The sequence below is a fragment of the Rhipicephalus sanguineus genome, chromosome 1 (genome assembly GCF_013339695.2).
Source record: "Rhipicephalus sanguineus isolate Rsan-2018 chromosome 1, BIME_Rsan_1.4, whole genome shotgun sequence".
Lineage (NCBI taxonomy): Eukaryota > Metazoa > Arthropoda > Arachnida > Ixodida > Ixodidae > Rhipicephalus > Rhipicephalus sanguineus.
The window spans coordinates 162,767,366-162,790,062 of NC_051176.1; the positions used below are offsets into that span (position 1 = coordinate 162,767,366).

The 22,697-nt window shown below is 41.1% G+C and overlaps 2 protein-coding genes across 3 annotated transcripts in view; one reads left to right on the forward strand and one right to left on the reverse strand.

The window, feature by feature from the left end:
• Positions 1-5,689, forward strand: part of LOC119401459 (ubiquitin carboxyl-terminal hydrolase isozyme L5) — a 29,003-nt gene extending 23,314 nt beyond the window's left edge. Inside the window, exon 11 of one of the 2 annotated variants that reach the window (XM_037668291.2) lies at positions 5,592-5,689. In XM_037668291.2, coding sequence (XP_037524219.1) covers positions 5,592-5,645 — 54 coding nt within the window. In that variant the 3' untranslated portion in view covers positions 5,646-5,689. The remainder of the gene's footprint in view (positions 1-5,591) is intronic. The other variant, XM_037668300.2, reaches the window with a different exon arrangement.
• Positions 5,690-6,260: 571 nt separating this feature from the next.
• Positions 6,261-22,697, reverse strand: part of LOC119401445 (breast cancer anti-estrogen resistance protein 3 homolog) — a 145,902-nt gene continuing 129,465 nt past the window's right edge. The window contains exons 7-11 of the mRNA XM_037668267.2: positions 19,344-19,616; positions 18,253-18,470; positions 15,436-16,050; positions 13,188-13,356; positions 6,261-10,568 (exon numbers count right to left, since the gene is read on the reverse strand). Coding sequence (XP_037524195.1) covers positions 10,026-10,568; positions 13,188-13,356; positions 15,436-16,050; positions 18,253-18,470; positions 19,344-19,616 — 1,818 coding nt within the window. The 3' untranslated portion in view covers positions 6,261-10,025. The remainder of the gene's footprint in view (positions 10,569-13,187; positions 13,357-15,435; positions 16,051-18,252; positions 18,471-19,343; positions 19,617-22,697) is intronic.

A 22,697-nucleotide genomic window follows, 5' to 3' on the forward strand; every position in this document is an offset into this window, starting at 1 on the left:
TTTTCTTATACTTACAAATTTTTCATGTGCAACTGGAACCCTTTGCGTAGGAGGTGGGAACAGTGATGGCAGTGCAGAGTTCTAAAGCTGTAGTCAGCCATGACTGCAGTGCAATTTGCCTCACACAGGTTCCTTGTGTATGCAAACAGTGCCAAAATATACAAGATAGTGTTTGTAGAGACTGCCAGTTCCAGTGAATCAATTATGATCCGATGCAGTCCTAAAATGCCTTCTTTAAATTAGCTGTATGAAGCCAAGCTGTATGAAGAGACAGTGATGCCAAGGAATGTGTCACTGGAGATATATGCATATAGTGCATAAGTCGGGATAAACTTTTGCAGTAAGCCTTGTGAAGACGAATTAAGTGAATGGCGAGGTAACTTACTGTTGTGGGAGTTGAACCTACAGCCTCTGTGTGATGCATGCAATGCTGTACTTCCTAATGTCTTAAAATGGCCCAGAACAACAGGCCTAAAATCCAGTCCTAAATTCTTTAGTATGCAACTAGCACCCAAGAAGTGGACAGAGGGCAACCATAGGCATAGCTCATTTGATAGAACATCGCTTGTGTCATGTGAAGATTGTGTATTTCCCTCCTCGAGATAGCAATTTCTCTCACTTCAAGATCATTCCTGCTTTTAAAATTGACCCATTAGCTATAAAATATTATATACCTCACGTGGCCCTTCTTTCTGGCTATTTTTATACTGCATGTGCATATGCAAACTTCCGCTACTGCATTTTTTTAAATAATACTCTACGGTTACAATTGCTGAAAAAAAAAAAAAGCTAGTTATGAACTTTAACCGACAGTTAGAGATGCACTTTTCTAAGGCATCTAGGGAACAGCAATGCACTTCTCTCAATCTCACCAGCTGTCATTTTCTACTTTCTTGCACTGCAGTGTTCAATTTTGTTTGCCGCCATTTGTCAAAATCTGGTGTGGGAAATGGACCCATTCTGCTGCTTCAAGGGACACAAATTTTCGAACACTCATGCAAACATTCTACCAATTCCTCCTCTAACTAGATGCCAGGCAGATGGCTCGCTCTCCCACTGTCGATTATCCGTAAAGTTGCATGCTTTCATTGCGTGTGGCAACAGGCTCTTACAGTCTCGTGCAGTGCTTTGATGGGTTGGGACTGGCCATGCCAGAGAGTGAGACGCAATGGAGATGTCTCATTCAATATCTTGCGCATTAAAGCTAAAATATGTGCGATAACTTTTAGGAAATTGTCATTTGTTTGGTTGACAGAAGGTTGAGCTAGTTGGTAGGGATTCACATCGTGAAAGGAGGTAATGTGTGCAGAACACCAGAGAACCAGACATTGTTTGTATTGTCTGGTTCTCTTTTCTTGTGTTCGTGTCTGCACACCTTGCCTTCTTTTAATTTCCTTTCCACGTCAGTGCAGAGTGAATAGTAAAGAGTGTGCATGCGGTAGTGGCATGACACAGAGTTGAAAGCAGAGCAATCAGTCTTTCTGTGGAGGGCAAGCACGAAAGCAAGAATTCTGCGCAGTAGGGGCACAAGTATCAACCATGCTTACTTTGTTTTCACTCTTACTGAAGGAGTTGTTAAGTATTGTCTAATTCCTTATGAAGCACATCATCATGGATTTATTTAGAACTAACCAGTTTTTGCGTGCATGACAACAGTTTCCATTCAAAATGTTTAGTATGGCAGCTCTATTCCTGTCTGTTGCTCCATCGGCATAGTTGAAGGAGAGGGGCTTCATGAATTTTTTCATAGCGAGATGCTTTCTGCAATAAAATGGAGAAGCATCTCCTTGTGCTCTGGCGTTTCTTTCGACGCATACTTTTAAAGGCTTCAAAATAGAGCTTCTATGGTGAATAAGTGTCAGCAAATCTCTGAAGCCCTCTCGGAACATTCACCAGCTCCTGGCACGGGTAGATGAGTCCTCTTCGGTCGTGATGAGCAATAAGACCATGCAGGGGATTGTTGCCTTATAATTGGTTCCTGCAGAAGTGAAGTGAAATTTTTGCATGGAATTCTTTCATTCGCCCCTCTATCAGAGCTACACTGGCCATGCCTGGGCTTTAGTTAAGCGGCCTTGTACAAATGCAGTGCTCGGAGAGTTTCTCCTCTTCTGCTTTCTCCATAGTTTGGTGGTGGGAAACCTGTGCAAATTGCACCAATCTGCACCAACTGGAAATTGCTGCGCCATTGCTGCACCGCAACATGGTTTTGGATGCGAAACTAATGTTTCGCGGACAGCGCAAACTCGAACTACTAGTTTGAATTGATGGCATTTTTGGTAGGCTGAGACTTGTTTTTCAGCAGAAAAATATGGAAAGCTCTACACGTTGCTACCCCCTGGAAGCAGAACAATGCCAATCATCAGCATCTTCTTCAGCCCATAGAGAGCACATTTAACATCCATTAAATCATTGAATCTGGCACATCTGTGCAGGAATTCAAACAAGGACTTATTTGTGTCACTGTACAATGTTGTAGTTAACATGAATTTGAACTCTTTCTCACTAAGCACGTGACGAATGCATGTGACATTTGATTTTGTTGTGAGGATGAGAGCGTGATAAGTTTGCTAAGGAAACATCCAAAGTAAATGCTTTATGTGTGTAGTGGTGCGCCATAGTACAGCTAAACAGTGAGATTTAGCACATGCCTAGGTTAAAATGCCACAGACTAGCCCAGAACTGAGCATACTGCAGCACCCTGACTGGCCTGCCCACGCGATGGCAGAGGGTAGCATTAAATAAAGCCTCTCTACCAACAGAAAAGTACCACCGTCTCCTCTCTCCAAAAGTACCGCCATCTCCTCTCCGAAACCTCTTGGGTTTTTTTTTTTTTTTTTTTTCTTTCACGAACGAAAAGTTGACAGTTGCACCCCCCAGAAATTCTAGGTGAACTTTCTAAATCGGGCTACGGCTGCGCTGTGTTGAATGCTAGTGTTGCAATCAGCGCAACCATGGAAAGATGCATTGCATGCATACAAAGAGCAGAGAGGAACTTTTAGCATGACGCTGAGGTGAAAAACCAAAACGTGAGGAAGTGAAAGCACATGCTATCTCACGGGATAGCAGTCATCCAATAGGAGGTGCAGGAGAGATGGAAGCGGCATCATTGATGAAATTATGGTGGTACTTTTCCGAAGGTACAGGGGCTTTATGTACTGTTAGACCTAAGTGCCTCTAGTGGCCACGCTTCCACATGGTAGGTTTATGGGGTTTAACGTCCGAAAGCGACTCAGGCTATGAGAGACTCTGCTCTTCTACATGAGAGAGGGTGGCAGGATAGGGTTGAACAGCGCTGCCACTGCCCACATAACTGGCATTTAGTGGGAGGGGGTGTTTATCTTACAAATATAAATTAAGATTTCTAAACTTGTCAATGTGTATTGGTTGCTGTAGCATCCATGAATAGCTTTTTAATAGGCTTGTGCAAATATTCGAGCAGTTTGAATATTCGAATTCACTTCTATTCGTATTCAAATTATTGGAAATTTCGAAGTATTCTAAATGAACGAATAGGTGTATATTAGTCTGCATGTAACCCCCCTGTAAAGGTGGTTTCACTGCAGTGGAGGGGTGCAGTGCTATACCATGAATACACTTTTCCAGGGAAAATACACACTGCCGCGAAGCCCCACTTCAAGGTTAAATGAACATATTACCCTCGCATCGATTTATTTATTTTTTTTAGTTTAAAAGCCTGTTTTACCGGCTTATATGCTTTAAGTATAGTAAATTTTTAAAACGTAACATATTTTACAGCTAGGTTATCACTAGCATTATACTGAAAGTAAACTCCTGCTACTATTCAAAGGTGCTTGCACTTCCTTTGCACATGCCTTGTTTGCATCACTTCACTGCTTCATTTCATTGTTCATTTCTAAACACCTGGTGACTGGTGCTGCATAGCCTTAGCTGGTTTTGTGCCATAAACTAACTAGCCTTGTTTCAATTAAAAAAATATATATATATTGTGCAAGTTAGTTGGGTTATGACAAATATGCTAATTTTTTCTTTATAATGTGTGATATATAATATTCGCTTCGAACCTAAAATGTACTATTTGCACAAGCCTACTTTTTAAACTATTAGTACTTCGAACCTGGTGAATTGCTAGCTTTGGCAACATGGCCCCAATTATTACACCCAACGATTCTCCTGTTTTAGCAGCCAGTAGGTTAATAAAAGCAGTGAAATTCCCCTGTGGTCTTGTTCTCTTCTGGCTACATGGATGTGTTACTAAAAATTCAGCCCCTCAATTCTTTTTGATTTTCTTCATCACTTAAATCCTTTCTATAATGTCTGTTGACCCTTAAGGTGTCATAAATAAAAATTCAAATATAAAAATTGAAGAATTTCATAATCTGAACTGCTGTAATTTCCCTCAGAAGTTGAATTAATGGATGTTGATTGAACTGCAACATGTTTTAGGTGGTGACTTTTATGACTTGGATCCCTTGTTGGCACATCTGTGGCATTGCTTCTCCCATATCTGTGTTTCATTTCATGGTGGCAAAAATGCACATACAGCCCCTTTGCTCAATCTACAATGCTTGGCCAGATGGACAGTCATCCTATGTACTTATTTTTCCGACTGGTTATTCAGTAAAAATGGTGTGCACACCCATATAAGTACTAACAATGGTACTTGAACTGAACGCTATAGATACATTACAAGATACTGAGAAGTATGAAGAGGTTCACGGGGGTGTCGTGGTCTCTTTTAAAGGCAACCAAGTTTGGCGACTATTTGAACATGTCACTGTCATTTCTGGTCCTTTGCCTCCTACATTGTTTCAGTTTGACTGCAAACAATCTTGAATAGGAGAGATTACTCTGTTGAAACTGAACTGGGTAACCCACATATGGCTTTAGGTGGCATCAGTGGTTATGACATGGAGACTGGCAATAAGCTGCCACACTAAGCACCAAAAATATCAAAGGGCGTTATGCATAATCTGAAAGCCAGCGCAACAATAAGGAGCAGGAAAAAAAAGTAATTTCATGTGCCTGCTGTATTACATAATGATGCAAGGAAGGCCTTGTATTCAGTTTTTGTTTTTGTTGTTTTTAAGAGCAAGTTTCTGGAAAGACCTTAAGCAAATAATTTTAATGCGGTCACTTGTGGCAATAAGTGCTGCACACAACTAAACTTTCTTCATCTTTGGGCAAAGTTCATGCAACTTTCAATATAGCCCCTGCTTCTTTCATTTTAGGCACTACAGTGAGTACTGTGAAATCAGAAAAAGAGGCCCTGCAAAAAATTTTCTTGCAAGACTTCTGCGCCCTGTGTACATATTATTGTCTGCATGAAAGCAATTGGTCACAATGTGCCAAACAGAAATTAGGGCACTTCGGATCAGGAGTCAAGAACCTTTATAAAATATGATTTGTGGAAAAGTTACACCAGTACTTTCAGATTAAAGCTTCTCAAGAAAACCTATTACAAAAAATTTATTGAGGTTTGCAAATGTTAAAATAATATTACTGGAGTTGCTATTTACAAATAAGTTCGCTTCCTCTGAATTTTGGACATCCCTCTGTGCATGTATTTCTTGGTGCTTTATGATTTTCATGCTACATTCTTTTTTTTTCAGGCAAGGGAAAAAGCCTTAGAGAAGAAGAAACAAGGTGAAAAAATGAAGTTGTAAAACTTACTGTTTTAGCTGTGAATATATAAAGCCTTCTTTTCTCTCTCACTGGCTCTTTCTTAACACCTACTTGTTATCTCAATTTTCATTACATATACAGTGGTTTGAACATAGGACTTACTTATGCAACCCATATGGGAGCATGGCGTAGCATCGTTAGAGGAAGGAAAGTGAAAGGAGAGGCCACCTGCTCGAGATAGCCACACCACCGAGCGCCAGGCCGATGTACTTCTCTCCCCATTAGAAAAACTGGTGGGTGCATGGCGGCACCAGGAATCTAACCCGGTACCTCTTGCATGGATGCTCTAATCCTTGGTGAATACTCTAATCCTTCTAAAAACATTGCTACTTGCCACACTGGCAAGTAGAGGGTAGCACAAGCCACACATAAATGCCAAATAGGTTGTTCAGCTCATAGTGGTGAAAACAATGCCGAGGCTTCACCTAAACAACCCCGCAGGTCATCCTCATCACAGCTTTTACTCTGAGCGTTTCAGCTCTGAGAAGGGCACTTCTCCAGGTAGCACTTATTCTATGCTACATGTTTTGTGCAGGCCTGTTTTGTTCTACAATACTATTGGTCATAAATTATTTCAGCTTTACATACAGGAGTCATTTGGTCTAACACACAGTGCTTTTAATCACGTGACACATTACAAATCTGTGACTAGAACAGGTGAAAATCATCACACAACACAACTCTTTCAAAAACATCACACTTGGTTGGTATCTTCTACACTACGTACAAGGTTAAAGTTCACTGTCATAACAAAGCAGCTGTACTCTCATGTGACTTTGCTTGCACAGGAAAAAGCATATACATGGTACACTATATTTCAATATTCATCCTTTATACAACACTCTCTCAAGAAGCTGTACAATACAAAATTTTCATATGCTATTCAGCTGTCAAAAAAACTGTGTGTGTGTGTGTGTGCATTTACAAATTTTTAATAAAATCGAAGCTTTGTATTTTTCTAACATTCACCAGCTGATTATTGAACCTTTGCATGTCTTGTTGACATCCATTATCACCACCACTTTTAGAAGCTTATGACAAAATTTAGACCCTATGATTTCAGCAAGTACAAGTAAAGTTTTCTAGATGTGAATAAATATAATAGATTTAATCAGTCCATTGAAATTACATTTTCCTAATAAACTGCAACCTCACTTAATGAGGTGCATGTCATACTATAACTCTCTAACCTTCTTCATGACAAAACCGCAGTGTCTAAACTGTCCGGGAGTGGCCTACTTTTCAAGCCAAACTACTCATTTGAGTCTGAAATGACTTAATTTTTATCAAATAAAACACTACTCTCTCAGTAAATGGAAGTCTCTTAAACATACATACTTAAATGGAACAACTGCCTCTAGTATGATTTTGTTGCATACTTGAATTTTGCACCCCTGTTCATCTCTCAGTAAATGGAACATATCTAACTGGTCCCTTCAGGTTCCATTTAATGAGTCACCTGCATACTACTATACACCGTATGTTTTTCGTTTATAATTAGTAAGTGCTACAGCAATGCACAACAGCGTTTTTAATGGAAGGGAGGGCAGGGGGAAGCTATCGATATGTTCTTTTTCAGCACATCCAACACTGCATATTCCTTTTGACCTTTTCACTTAAAGCAGTTAAAGCAGTTTCACTTAAAGTAGAAACTATGTATTGGCACATGATAGGAACTGGTTGGCTACCACTTAATGGAAGGGTGCTGAGGATTATTTACACACATACAGGGGAAAATGTCCATACAATGCACTTTGCGCAACACTCCCCTGAACATTTTTTAAACGGATACTGAAGACAAGCCCTAAACCAGCTTGGATAGGGAAGTATTCTTTCAAAGCTTGTACTTTCAATCTTGTGGCACAATGTTTACTACTAGTGGGGAAAATGGACACTAAGCCTCTCTTTTTCGCAATTTGCACCCCACTGCAGTACCAATACATGTCAAAGTAAAATATAGGACTTCAAGCTACTTTTCCTATTTGGTCCATTTTAGCACCATAAAAAGATTTCACACCTTCCACTGTAAGAACACAATGCATCCCTTCTTTATCAAGAAACAATTAACTAGATGGGAAAAGTGCTTTCAAAATTCATGTGCTCACGAGAAGTTGTTCCACGAACTTCAGTGGAGCGTGACTGTGTGTGTTTTGTGGCTTGCCAAGCAGATCTGCTCTTGGCAACAATGTCCTTTTAAAAGATTATAGAAATGTCAATTTACTAATGCGGCTTAACTTGCATGTTCCTTCGTGTCCTTTTAACCTTAAACTGCGCTCAGCATTACCCCGCGAGCCCATACAGTCTTTCTGTATTAACAGTTGGTAGTCGCATCTGCAGATTATTGGTGAGCATTCAAATCACAGCAGATCGCTTACTGTGTGCCTAGAGATAAAAGCCACTCATTTCTTTCGTCTTTTTGTAGTCAATAAAGATGCACTTAGCTATGGTATCAAAGTATTTTAAAGCTGTAGCATAAAAGCAAACCAGTGGAACGTTCTACACTGGTTCACAGCAATGCTGCAGTTGCTACATTTGTGACCAGACCTGCTACTAGATCATGTAGCTAGGTGTCCATTGCATTCCTGGCATTCCAAAGCTTCAGAGAATGAGGACATTCCTTCACGATCCTGGCCCTATACAAAGGCTCTGCAGGACACAATAATCCCACCACACTGCCCAAAACAACTGCTTGTGATAACACTTGTGAACACACTCACACACACGGATGCTGGCCTGGGAACTTATGACAAACATTATGAATTTAGCAAGTTTAGTATATGTCAATAAACTACTATTAACTTGTATGTACCCAAGCCTCCACTATTTACTGCAGTTTAAAGAAAAATCTATAATGCCCTGTGTGAGCTTAGGTTTATGAACAGATTTTTAAAGAATGCTTACTCTACCTCTTGCCCTTCAGAAGCAGCAGTGTACACTACGTACCAAAGCACTTTCTTTTGCCCAATTCCTATGATGTGTAAAGTGAACAAGCGATACGGAACAACAGAGAACAAGCACCTGAGCACAAGCAGCAAAGGTTGCCTACTATTGGTGTAAAAGGAGCAAGGAATGAAGAAATGATATCAAAAATTTTGGTAGCTGTACTGTAATAATGTCGCAAATTGGAGCATGCCTGGGAAACAGCTTTTAGTAGATCCTTTAAGTGTTCCTCACTTCGTATGTGTTCTAGTGGTCACACAAATTCTATTACAGATGTTTTGTGGGAAGGTGCGGGGAGGCGTAACAATGAAACACTCTTGCTTTAATGTAAAGCACATTGACAAGGTCATGGGCGGTGGCACAATGCTCCAAGATCCGCTTGGTGAGTAAGCAAAAGGAGTTTAAAAATTTTTTTAAAGGTGCTGAGCAATGCGACCTTAACTTTTTTCTTTTACCTCTAAAGCTTTATTCAAATAGAGCTAAGTGATGCCTTGAGTTTAAAATGTCCCTTTGGTCAGTAAAATATTCCAGGGCTCTTTTAATTGAGCCATTTCTACAATATAAATTAAGTTTTATCTCAAACAGACACCTTTACGGAATTCTGAAGCAATTCTCTGGGATTGCTTGCACACAGGCAAGGCGACTTGCATTAGTGTTTTAGTAAGAAAATTTTATATCCAGAGTGACAACGAGAATGACTACGTGGAGTGTTTTCATACCATAAGACTCCCCAAATTTTGTTAATCCTCATGCAGACACCCTCTTAAGAAAGAGGAGCAGGCTATCAGCAGAATGGAAACGGCTTGCAAAGTTTATGAATCTGTTGAAAACACCTGCCCACTACTTCCCTTCAGAAATAATGTTCTGTGTAAGCTACTGTATGCTACCTATATATTTAACATGAAAAATTACAGCACATTGTAAGAGAAAATGATGTGTATATTGTTTTTATACTTCACGTTTAGTAGTAGTACATTCATGTATTGTGTATACTCACATCAGTGAAGAAGCAGTTTCAACTGCAAAGTCTTTCTGTGGTAAGGTGACAAGTAAGACATGTTTGTCACACACCTACAATATACGATGAAATACCTGTTGCATGCTGTCATAGCTGTCCACAGTAAAGCGCGGCAGAAAAGGGCATTCAGGGTACTGCACCACTACAGCTGATGCTTCAGAAATCTAAAATACACATTCCTGTAATGAACTTCTCTTGAATGCACTAGCTTTCAATGCTGTGCATTGGCAACTGGTGATCTTATCACTATTCATAATCTGTGTTCAGCTCTCTAAAAACTCTTCTGTGTTTTGATAGGGCCACATTCCCTGCTGTCGCAAAGAAAATGACTTCAGCTGGCCATTCTTGTTCATGCCACCTGTTCACTGGGCTCAAGCACATGTCATCACCCACCCACCTTTTATCACACAGGTGTGCCAATCGGTTCACTTCGAACTGACATGGCTGCTAACACTTGTGTCAACTTGGCATGTCTTTCACACGATGCCACAGAGGCACCACGTGCACCCCACAGGAATAGCAAATGAAACTCGGTCCTAAAGAGGTCCAGCATAATATCATCTAACTTGACATTCTCAAACACAATCTCGCCGTTTCGCCGGTATGTCGGAAGCTGCTGAGTCACGAGCCGCTGTTGTTCCAGGTGTGAAAGCAACAACTGAAGGCCATAATCGGCAGTTGAGTTCTCCCAAGGGAGCAGGAGCAGCTCTGAACTAGTATCCTTGCGTTGGGAAGATGCTGCAGATGGATTTACAAGCAAGCCTTCAAAGCTGTGCTCCAGGATGAGTAATATAGAAAGCAGGTAAGGCAGACACGTGTTGGGTGCTTGAGGGTTGCTACATTCCTGCATATTCTTCAGGGCTGGCCGCAGCTTGGTCTCATAGGCAAGTGCTGTGTCTGTATGCCGTTGGCGCAATGCCAGCCATGTGGTCTTCAGCCTAGAGATCTGAGAAACAGGAGATGAAGGGTGAGTCAATGAGCATTTGCGAAGTGAACAAGGCAGTTGAAACAGCAGTAAAAAACTTGCTACAAGATAGAGTTGCCTCTTGCATTCTTGAAGGAAATATTCAATTCACTTTACTTCAGAGAGGCCACAAATCTAAAAGGGATAATGTAGGCTTGCCTGATCCGATCAGAATCGGACAGCTTAAGGACACCGGGTAGGGTAAATAAAAAAAAAATAATCGGAATTTTGTTATTTGCTTGTTTGAAATGATAAGGCCCTCCTTAACAATATCCAGTGGCCCACACGTTTTTGCACATTTTGATTGAGCCAAAAGGACCAGGTTTTCGAGACCAGCTGATGAGTAGCCAAGCCCCCTTTTCTCAGACCGTGCACAACCTGAGCTTTCTGCCTCAAGTGAATTTTTTTTAATTGAAACTGGTAGTTTGCCTGAGCTTTAAAGAAGTACTCCGGCTACTTAAAGGCACATGGTGCATTTTTTTTTTAACATGTGTGGCATTTACAGAGTCCACTTGCCTTGCATGTGTGAGACACGCAAGGAGATGTGGTTCTGTGCATTTATTTTGAGTTTCTGTGCACCTTTGTTGATTTTGTTGTTGTGGCAAAATATATTCTCGTGTTGACAAATCAAAGAAACTGTTTAGAAAGCGCAGTATAATTGGAAATCAACACGCTTCGGCTACTAACAGAAACGAGACCAGGAGCACTCGTGCGAGCACACTCGGCAAGTAAGCTTTGTCCTCATTCCACGTCGCCGCAAGGACAAAATGTTACCTGTACTGACAACGGCTACGCTTTGATTGATGTTTAGCTTCTACAAACCGTGATTATGAGTAACTGTGTCTGCACAGAATGCGGAGGAACCACGGCACTTGTAGAGAACCCTTGGAATGGAAACCCTCAGAACTGCCTTCTTTGAAACCATTCTAACTTTCAAAAAGGCCTGCATGGCCCGAGTAAACGTTTTTAAGGCTGTTTATATCACCGAGGCGCAACGCTGTGTTATGGTTGGGTCAGATCGACCATCATCGATAGCATTTTGCCAATATAGACGGAAGATATGATAAAACAAGCCAGGCAACCAAGAAAACAAGAAAAGAAGTGAAAATTTCATTCGTGTGATGACTATATGGCAGGCTGCTATTAATTAAATTGTTCAGTACATCTTTTTCAACAAAAGATGAAATAAACTTGTTTTTCCTCTTTAACTCTCAATATTTTGAAATCCATTTTTTTTGTTACATTTGCCCCATTATCGAAACAACTTCAAAAAACAGAAGGCTGATCTTTTTTACCAGAATAAAGCAAACATCAATATGAAGCTACTGAGCTAGAACTGTGTACGTATGTGAAATAGCTTTCATTTTTTTTTGGCAGTTTTATTTAAAAAATAATGACAAAAATTACTTGCCTTGCTAAAAAAATTGCAAAAACGTCAGAACTTGAAATACCATTGTAATTCTAGTTCCATTGCAAGAAGAGACGCCGACGAATAAAATTAAACAAACCCGAACGCTTTACATGCAGTTGTTTCAGAGATAATGGGTCTTTAAAGAAGCCTTAAAATACATGGGAGGTGTAGGGCCTACCCTGTGCCCTTAGGGCACCTTACTGAAAAAAATTCTCGAAACATCAAGACTAACAGCTGCAGCAAATTTTACTGTTCGCATGCCCAGGACAGTATGCATTCCTTGGTTGGTTAAGTTATGCATGTGCACATAATAATATCTGCGGTTTTTCGAGTGTATAGCCTTCTAGTCATAAACTGTTAAAGGAGCTTGATCACTGAATAAAGAAAACTGGCCCTATTTTCTAACGATCCTTGTCATGCTTAGAATTGTTTTTTATTTTGCAACTGGCTTCCATTGCACACCACGGTGGTTACTGCTGGGATTGCCCACTCAGCAAGTCAATAGAACAAGAGGGAAATCTTGTACAAAACATGGTTCCTGTTCTTTTCAGCCTAATGTGTTTCATGAGTCTGTGTTGCCAAATATGCATGAGCCTCTCTCCTTCTTCAGTTTCTGTAACTCATGATTTTTTTATGCAGCTTCAAACACATCCCAAAAATATCACTTTCGTTTGCAGTTAGGTTTAGATTTGTTCGAACAGCCAAGATTATCAGGCTTTAAGTTAAGTTCTCGCCAAATTTAAATTCAGATAATTCTTTAGAAACAGTTTCAGGTGCAGTTCAAAACCACGATTAATATCTAGAATGAGTAGTGTCTGGATTCCTTTGCAGGAAAAGCTTTTTGTGACAGAGCCCTATAATCAATGTTTAACAATTATCAGTAGGGCTCTACTAGCAAGCCACAATTGCAGCGCAACTTCCTTAAATTGGTTTTTTAAACTGTGTGTGAAGAGGCACCGCAAAAGTTTTCCAATATCGCAGCTACATTTTTTTTACAGCTTTAAACTTGGTCATAACAAACAATAATTAGAAGAGTAACCTCACTACCATTATTTTAGAGGATGATCATTGAGAAGTACATGAATATGCAGCCAAAAACAGCACGAAAATAAAGCGGGAAGCTAGGATTTGTGCAGTAATTAAGTAATAAAAAGATTAAGTCGGTGTAATAGTAAAAAAAGAAAAAATACCTGTGACATGGCAAGTCCTTGCATGATTCCCGTGAAACCATAGAGGTTGCCTAAAGCTGTCTTTGTGTCACCAGCCACCTGAATCCATTTGTTGAGCAGCTCCACACGCTCCACATCATCAGCACACATCAAGAGCGTTGATGCAACAAAGAGTTTTAGGCACTCAGTCCTGAAGGGGGAAAAAAAAAAACAAAAAAAAAAAACACAGAACTGTTGCATCCATTTCAACTCAAACGTTTAGCAATTTTTATGTGATGGACAACATCCTTAACAGGTTAAAAACAGAATCGTAACAAAACAAAGACAATAAAGAAGTCGGACATGTGGAAGTTATTGAATCAGTGATGCATGAGTCGATAACTAATCCAGCATCTCCTTTCGTAGTACCGTCACTGAGTTCTGTTAAATCAAGGTCAATATTATCTGTACCAATGTCCTCCACTCAAAGAATATATTTAAAAGGCATAGAAGTTATTTATGGACCTTTGAACAATGCTGGATTAAAAAGCAAATCAAGTTAACTGACATTCAATTAACAACAGTAAACGATATATAACCACGGGCGTCGGCAGGGGGGCACAAAAGGGGCGCTTGCTCCCCCCAAGCCACACCAGCACTTGCCCCCCACCCAAGCCACACCAGTGTTCCCCCCCCCCTTTCCCCAAGACAAAGCCCTGCTGATGCCCTTGCATATGCCCACCGATACTCACCATAATTACGTTAAAGAACCCCTCACCAGGTCTGGGAATTGCAAACACATGAACAAAATACAGTAAAACCTCGGTGATACGAATCTTGCGGGGCTACCAAAAATATTCGTATCATCCGAAATTCGTATCACTAGAAAACAGGGAAAATTAGTGCACGACAAAAGAAAGTTGGCATACGTTTTGATTTAGCGTTTCTCAGCCCCGCAGCGACGTCATGAACAGCTCTGAAAGATTTGCAGTAAAGTTTTTTAGATGTCAGCGATCATACTTGCACTCCTACATATACGGCACATGCGCGCGTGTGTAATTAATGAACGAGATGTGTTGTGCCCCGTGACCGCTAGTAGCCCCTTCCTAATCCTACTACGCTTTTTCTGCATGAAACCAGAACACTGCGGCGAAAGTGACTTAAGAAGCGCTTTGCACACGATAGATAGAGGCCAAGCTCCTTCGCCAAGACCGTCCGCTTCGTCTCTTGGGGTCTTCGTCCGCCGTTAATGGGACTTCATGACGAACCCGCAGCACAAGTTTAAGTCTTGTTTCATAGAACGTCTGATTGCGGGTACAAGGCTTGCATCGACGTGGCAGGTACATGTTAACACAGTACAAAGACGATGCTGCGTCGAGCACAGGAGCACGCGTCAACGCGTCGGGGGGGGAAAAAAAAAAAAAAAAAAAACGCGACGTCAACGTCATGTGTAATCTAAACGCAAAGGCGCCTAAAGGCCCCCAAGATTCGCGCGCACTGTCTCATAGGCAACGACGCATCGTTGATGGTCACGCAGCGCGCATGCTCGCGCGTGATTGCCGGGTCTTCCGCGACAGTGCGGGCAACACCTGTTCGTACCTGTGCGCTAGCGCATGTTCGTATCAAACGTCGCGGGGTGCAAATCGGTTCGCAACAACCGCACTCCAATACATTGCAGGCTAATGGGCCTTGGCCGGGACCACATAAAAATTCGTATCACCCTGAAATTCGTACGAGCCGTGATCGTATCACCAAGGTTTTACTGTATGTAGAGATCATCCAATGACAATTGTGTCTGCAAAACGTTACACTTACGTATATCACAAGAACAGTTGAAAATTCGAATGACAGCTTTTGCATTCTATCTCTCAGGGCGGTCATTCTCCTCCTCAGCAAACACAATGTCTCAGGTAATGCCCTAGGTGAGGGCGGCAAAACTTCTAATGTCAATATATATAATAGGCTTTTGCTCCACAAGAGAGAAGGCAGGTAAGGAATGTCACTATCAGATGCTGGTAGTGGAAATCAAAGCGAGCTTCTTCTGTAAAGAATGCAGCTCATTTCATTACAGCACTGCTTTGCATCATTTAGTTTGCTTCAATTGCTACTTACTGAAACCTTTTGAAAAGTGATTGTGAGAACGCTTGGTTCCAGTTTATACCAAAAATTTTTAATAGATCCTGGTGAGGGGCTCTTTGAAAGGTGTCGAATTATCACATGGCATCCTCAGCAAGAGAGGTGAAACAAAATCTCGAGAACATTCAGCAAGCTTAAGCAATGAGAACCTTACCGTTCCAAAAGGTCCTTTCTGAATCTTGATCCCTGGGGCAAAGCCAGCAGTTCCAAACCCACTGTAACACCAAGCCCTAGGTCTCTTTCCCCCTTAAGTCCCAACATATCCAAGTCAAGACGAGTGAGATGGTTAGCCAAGGCACGAGGCCCACTTTCCAGAAGGATACTACGCACACGTGCCATAATGCTCTTGTCAAGTGGCTTATTATCAGATGGAAGCAGCGTTGTTGCAAATGTCACCAAGTCAAATGTTGATGGTGGGTCAATTTCAGGCACAGTCACAACACGGTTGCAAGCCACTACTTCCGAAGATTGCCCAGCTGGCACCTGTGTCGTACCAGCAGTGCCAGTTCGAATGTGGGTTCGGTGTGGCAATGCTGGCAATCCATGCCGCTTGATATCACTTGGCCGTGTTGCAGGGTCACCTGCTTCAGCAATGTGGCAAGAACTACCATTGTCAGCAAGTTCAGAGTAGACACCTTCACAGTTGTTGACATACTGTGTCACTGGAACAGGGTCTCTCTTGGCAACTGCTGGCTTCTGTTGCAACCGTTTCGAGGGGACTCGGCTAGGCTTAGGTGGTGGCTGGTCTTCCGAACTTCCTTCAAGGTTCCTGAAGTTCACAAATTGTCAATTGATTAGGTGCCGATGACCAGACAGATTTGACAAGTTCAAAATAATGATATAACGAGCTTGCTAGCCTATGCAGCATACATATGCCAAACAGTCAGATAAGCCCGTCCAAAAACTAACTCCAGAAGAACTCTGCAGAAAACTTAGCAGTGATGCTACAAAGGTAAGTGACAAATATTCTTCTGAGACCTTACTGAAACTTGAATCATCCTATTCGGGAACACCGAAATTATTTCACAGAATCTACTCAGCATTACACCCATATGTGCACCCAGTAATTTGCTCATACATTATGATAGCTTAAGAAAAATGCATAAACGTTTCACATAGAGCAGCGTCTCACATCTCTTTAACCAAGCTTTAAAAAAAGAAGTGCTGTCTACATAGGTCAAATGGAAAACGATACTTTATCACAATCTATTTAAGTTTGCTGCCATTTTCTTATCGGATGTTCTGTGTGCGTGCATTATAGCGATAATGACACTGTGGCAATATTCAAGATAATGACAAAGCATGTAAAAAACAAAAAAGAAGATACAATCATTTGTTATAAAATATGGTCCAAGTTCAGGGTTAAATAGACTGAATGTGTGGAACTCCACTTCTTTTAGTCATTATTAACTACAGTTAGCCACCAACTAGCAACTAACACACTTTCCCACTATCCCGTGGGCCATGCTTGTGTTGTGCCTTAGTTATAGGTGATCCCTGAAAAAAAAAAATTTTTTTGTGCCACAGTAACTTTTGAACATATTTTTATCGTGCTGCATATAAATGGCACAAAAACAGCACATAAAACAAAGAATGGTACACACATAAAAGATAGCTTAAATATTACACGCCAATGCCACTATGAACACTGCAGCACTGTTATGTTTGCCGCGTGACAATGGAAAAGAAAAGGCTGCCATAATACATTACTACGGCACTACAGATGGGACTTCACAATGTACACACCATTCGCACTAAAAGCATCGCTGGAAGAAAATCTTGCACTTTATGCTTTTCGTATTACATATAAGGCCTGCAGAAGTGTTACATTTTATGCACTTGAAATTGTCACAGTGCAATAAACAGCAAAGAATCAGGCAAACCGTCGTCCTACTAATTATTCTTCATCAAGAGCATCTAGAGCTTCATCCATGTGCAATCAGTGAAGCTGTAGAAGATGCACAAGTTGTGCCTGTGCATGTATACATTTCGGTTCAAAGGTCACCCATTAAAACTATGCAGGCTGCTCCTAGGCATTACTTCTGCCTGTACTTTCTTTTTTTCTTTCAGCATACTGTTCTAGAACATTGATCTTTTTAAGACTTTCACTTTAAGAAAACTTTGAAAAATTAGTTCAGTTTATGTTTGTCAATCACTTTTTTACATTAGCCAAAAATAATTAATTGGTAATCAGTACACACCATCCAGTGTAGAAAAAAAAATCAAGCATATTTTGCAATTTCGTACGTTAATTTTTAACAATTACATGGAGAGGGGAGCATAATGAAGCATGGTGCAAGCTATATAATTAGTGTGTTATGAAGCAGCATCACTATCAAGCCGCGATATATTTTGTTTCGTAGCTGCACTTGCCAGAACAGCTGCCTCATAATGCCGATCTGTCAACCATGCCTGAGAATGCGAGGATAATGATGCCACACTGGACATTACCAAAGGACGTGGTAATTGCACTCTTTGAAGCTTGAGTTCAGATTTCTGATGAGAAATTAGGGAGACTTCATTACTCCACAGAAATTAACAGTTTCAGCCTTTCGCAATTCTTAAAACAATTATGGTCTCCATGTACTATGGGCTGCCATTCTTGCATTAAGTCCAATTTCACCTTTGTTCTGGTTAAAGAGGTTACGAATCTATATCTGTTAATTCCTATCACAACTACAACTCTGACATGTTCTACAGTGCTTGCCACTGTGGTCAAAGCGATTTTGTAAATAGTGCACAATTACCTTGTCACCTACATTTTTTAACACATTTTCTGAAACAACCTGCATGTTTGTGTACACACATACATACATATACAATATACACACACACACAGACACAAACATAGGCGTGCACAGGGCTCTCCGTTACGGGGGGGGGGGGCAAGTTTCACCGCAGCGCACCTATGCAAGCAAACAAACGCGTTCACTAAGAAAGACTCTGGACATATGCATTCACAAGCACTTGCCTCTGGGAAGCCTCTGAGCTGACTGTGCCGGAAAGTGGCCTGTGTTCTAAGGTCCTACGTTCAAGTGTTGGACTGAGCAGTGGATCACTGCCCACACGAATGAAGCCTCTCCTGTGGCTCCCAGAGTTGTCCCTACAGGGCAATGTCGCACATGATGGTATCTGACCTGGATGGCCCGAAGAGTGCAATTTTTGTGGTAGGTGGGGTTCAGTAGACAGCTGCACAAAGATATGCAGGAAAATATGTCAGAGCGACAAACACAGTTGCCTGAGTCCTATATTGCTTCATGCTGCGTGGGGACAAGCAGCACCACCCACATATAGTTTGTGAGAGTATGGGGCAGAAATAGGAAACAATACAATCAGTATGAGTGCACTAAGGTAAGCAGCTGAAGCTAGACAGCATGCTCTGTACATTGTCTGTGGAAAATAAAGAAAAATGGACTATTAAAAAGATTACTCATCATTTGTTAACATTCATTAACATTTGACTGGCAAGAAGTACATAACTGAAGAACTAGATTTCGTTTACTATTGGCAAACGCAAAGTTCAAATTGGCAAAGTGCAAAGGGTCAGAGGCCTTTGTCAACTGATTTCAGTGTAGAGTTCCTGAGATCACATAGAAAAAATTATTTATTGAATCTAAATGTCTGCAGAAAACCTTCCAGCTAGTTTCCAGTCAGCAATACTGTAACCTCCTTTACAATAAGTGGCTTGCTTCACCTACATTTCTGTTTATCTTGCCCTCTCTGTACCCTGTGGAGAAACTTAGTTCCAGAGAATGAGACCCTATCACAGCAAGTGTCCAATCCTCTGGTACATCTTTCAAAGCCACATCAATGGGCAGCAATCAGCTTTGAATGGGATCTCTGCTTTATATACATGTAACAAAAGAGATTTAGCACCAGCCAAACCAAGCACTAGCTCCGTCCCTCTAGCATGCTCTGTACATTGTCTTTTGGAAATAAAGAAAACTGAACAATCAAAAAGTTGACTCATCATTTGTTAACATTTCACTCAACACTTGAAAGATCTGACAGCAAATACAGGTGTACATAATCGATCAAATGTAGCATGAAACAGCCTCATACCCCATTGGAAGGTGCAGGTACCATAGTACTGGAATCAAGAGCCCTGTGTTGGGGTGGCTCTACAGCTTTGGAACCTTCAATACCATAGCGCTGGGCATAGTAGGAAAGTGGCATGCTCCTATTCACTGGCCTTGACACCACAGCACCAGAAGCAGCTGAAATTGGTCTCTTGTTTCCAACATAGAAGGTTACCAGGTCAGGCACCGTGTCAAAACAGTCATCCTCAAACTGGTACTGGACACGCTCATACACGGTGAATGGTTGCAGGACCACCTGGAATGTAATGAAGTATTCAGTGAGTTAGAATAATGAAATAAGCCATGAAGATCAATCTTTTGGTTAATTACAAACAGGTGAACTCTCAATGAAACCAAGAAAAGCCTGAGGTAATTTGGCCAGTCTCTTTAATTGAAATGTAAAAATAAGAAAAAGGGAAATAAAAGTGGATGAGCAGACAACTTGCAGCAGGTGGGAACCGAACTCGCACCTGCTGTAAGGCATGTGATGATCAACCTCTGAGTAACTAGGGCAGCCATCATTTTGTACATGTTTCTGGGGTATTTAATTTACATCTGTGCATTAGTTGATAGCCTTGAGAGTGAACACAACTCATGGTCATGGCAGTGGATTCATGGTCATGGCAGTGGAAGTAGATTTCAATAAAAGGAAAATGGTTAATTTCGTCTGTGCTTTGCCTTGCTTCATTGCAGATGTAACAGCGTGTGTAAGAAATCCAGGTTAAGGTGTGCAACCAATGAGGGAGGGACATTGCAGTGGGACTGGGTGTACACATTGCCAAAAAGCCACTTTAGGTGAACCTCTGCCATAATAAAGGATACCACTGATGGCTTTAGCTCTGTATTTACTTAAAGGGGTACTGACACAATATTTTGCGGCCAGGGTAGCCTGCGGGATCGATTCCGGTGAACATGCGTATATCATCTGCAAAATACCAACAGCGAATATAGCTTGGAAGTTATTTTAAATGAATTTTGAAGTTTGCATGAGCGATCGACATTCTCGCGCTACTGACACCTTCAAAGGGGACACTTGGGGGCTCCCTACTTCCGTCACGTGATTACGCTGCAACAAGTTATGACGACGTCATAGCTGCCATGTTTTTTTGCTGCATTCGCTCCAGCAGCCTACTCTCGGCGGCTGCTCGCAAACAGCGCGGATTTGCGTCACAGTTCTGTGTGCTGACGTGATCGAGTGCTGCATTCACTAGGTGGTGATAGTTGCAACCGGAGGCTTGTCGTTTTTGAAACTGAAACTGACACTGGTCGGTAATGAGGAGCCTGTAATTAATTATCTGTCGCGCGCTGCAGCAAACGATGTGCCGTGTTATGACTAAGAGGCCCCCAGCAACACATTGCAGCAAAAAAACGCGAGGACAAAATTTTTTTGTCAGTACCCCTTTAAGCTACCTGCTGCAGCCATACAGACCTTGTATCTCACAAATAAATGGTCCACCTCTTCTCCTGAAATGAAAGAGGGGTGAGTACACATCACATGCATAGGGAAGAAGGATGTATGCAGTACTATATGGCTCATTCATATGTGAATCTCCAATAATGTTCTGAGCTGAAACATGCAAGACATTTGGACAATGCATAATCACCAATGCTCAGTGGTGTATTTCCTATGACATAATGTGGGCAAAGTAACTTGTTGTTGGACAAGTTAGTGAACGTTCATAAATAGGAAAAAAAAATAGCATGCTTGGTGTGCTGCATCCCCGCATTGCGGTCACCTTGTACAGTGGCACTCAATATGAGTTACAACACAGTGGCCATGGTTGAAGGGGCCCCGAGCCTACACTGTAACACCGGGAAACCTGAAATTGGTTTTGGAAATACCAGTAGTCAAAACAGTGTTTACATCACTGATTGTTTTCTATTTTGGTGCCACCGTGTTGGCGCCGTTTTGACCACGGGCAGCATGTTGCAACTCGTGTTGGGGACGACTGTACATAGCGCATAAAAACAAGGGGAAAACTATAGTTTAATAATTATTTGCAAAGCTCACAATTAATGCAGAGCTATTAGTTTTTCACCACATTACATTTCACATGTGACCCATTCTCACCAAATGTTAACATAGTACTAATATTACGTACATAGCATTATTCCAGAAGACTAGGACACATAGTGTGCAATGGCTGTGTAACACTTAACAAGCATTTGCTGAACGAGTCTTTTTCTACAAAAGCTATATTACATCTGTACCTTCACATGCTCATTAGACATATAACACTTCCTTCATTTTTGCTTAATTTTATCTGAATGGCAATTGTAAGATTCCAGGACAGCAAGACAGATTCTGCCCCACTCATAAAATACATCTTTAACACTTCAGTGTGCTTGCACACATGACTTAATGCAAAGGCTGTAATTAATCCACACACTTTGAACTTTGCTTACACATCATACAAAACCTGCCCATGTTTTCACTTCATATATGAACATGGTGTGTCTCATTCAGTTCACCAAGGATACCAGGGGAACCATAAACCTGATAAATAAACTTCCATTAATTTCACACTGGTTCCTTGGTGTTTCAAACACTTTCATATGGACTGAAAATCACAGCCAGCATTTTCACACTCCTATAGGACGAAACATTTGTTATTTCGATCCTAAAATTACAGTTTGCTACATAGCTCAAACTTGGCTGGTCATATCTGACATGCCTGACAGTAGCAGCAGCTTAGTAGTGACAGTAGTAGCAGCCTTGGCACCGCATGGGGTACAGTGAATGTAGAATTACTGATATGCATATACAGCAACTCTAAGTGAATGTGTCAAACACGTCATTTCCTGTTTAAAATGCCTAGTTTAAATTTAGCCTGCTATCCCGTTTGTGTAAGTTGTCTGATAAGCACCCGACATCAAACGCTATATTGACTATATGGACAACGAGATGGTGTTGTTCTCCATGCAATAAAGTACTGCCTCAGTGTGATGATCACAAGCATTGAGTAAATAATTCTTTACTCCGTGAAAATAATTGTTTCTGTATTTTTATTGTTATGCAGAATTATGAGACATGCTATATTTTTGTCGATAAAAAAGCAGATGCACATTCAATTTGTCCATAGATTAGGCTCATCTATGTCATTTTTACATTAGTTTTTTCACTTTGAGCCCATAAAGTGTGGATGCTTGTTCATTACAGAGGGCATGTTAGAACTGAGACAAATACTGCCAAATGAGTTGGTACTACACCCATGCTATTTTAAACACTGCTAAATGAGCTAGTACTACAACCATGCTGTTTCAAACACTACATGCCTGAGTCGGTCACTTATCTCATAATGAGCCCGCTATAACAGTACTTACTCATCATCATCTC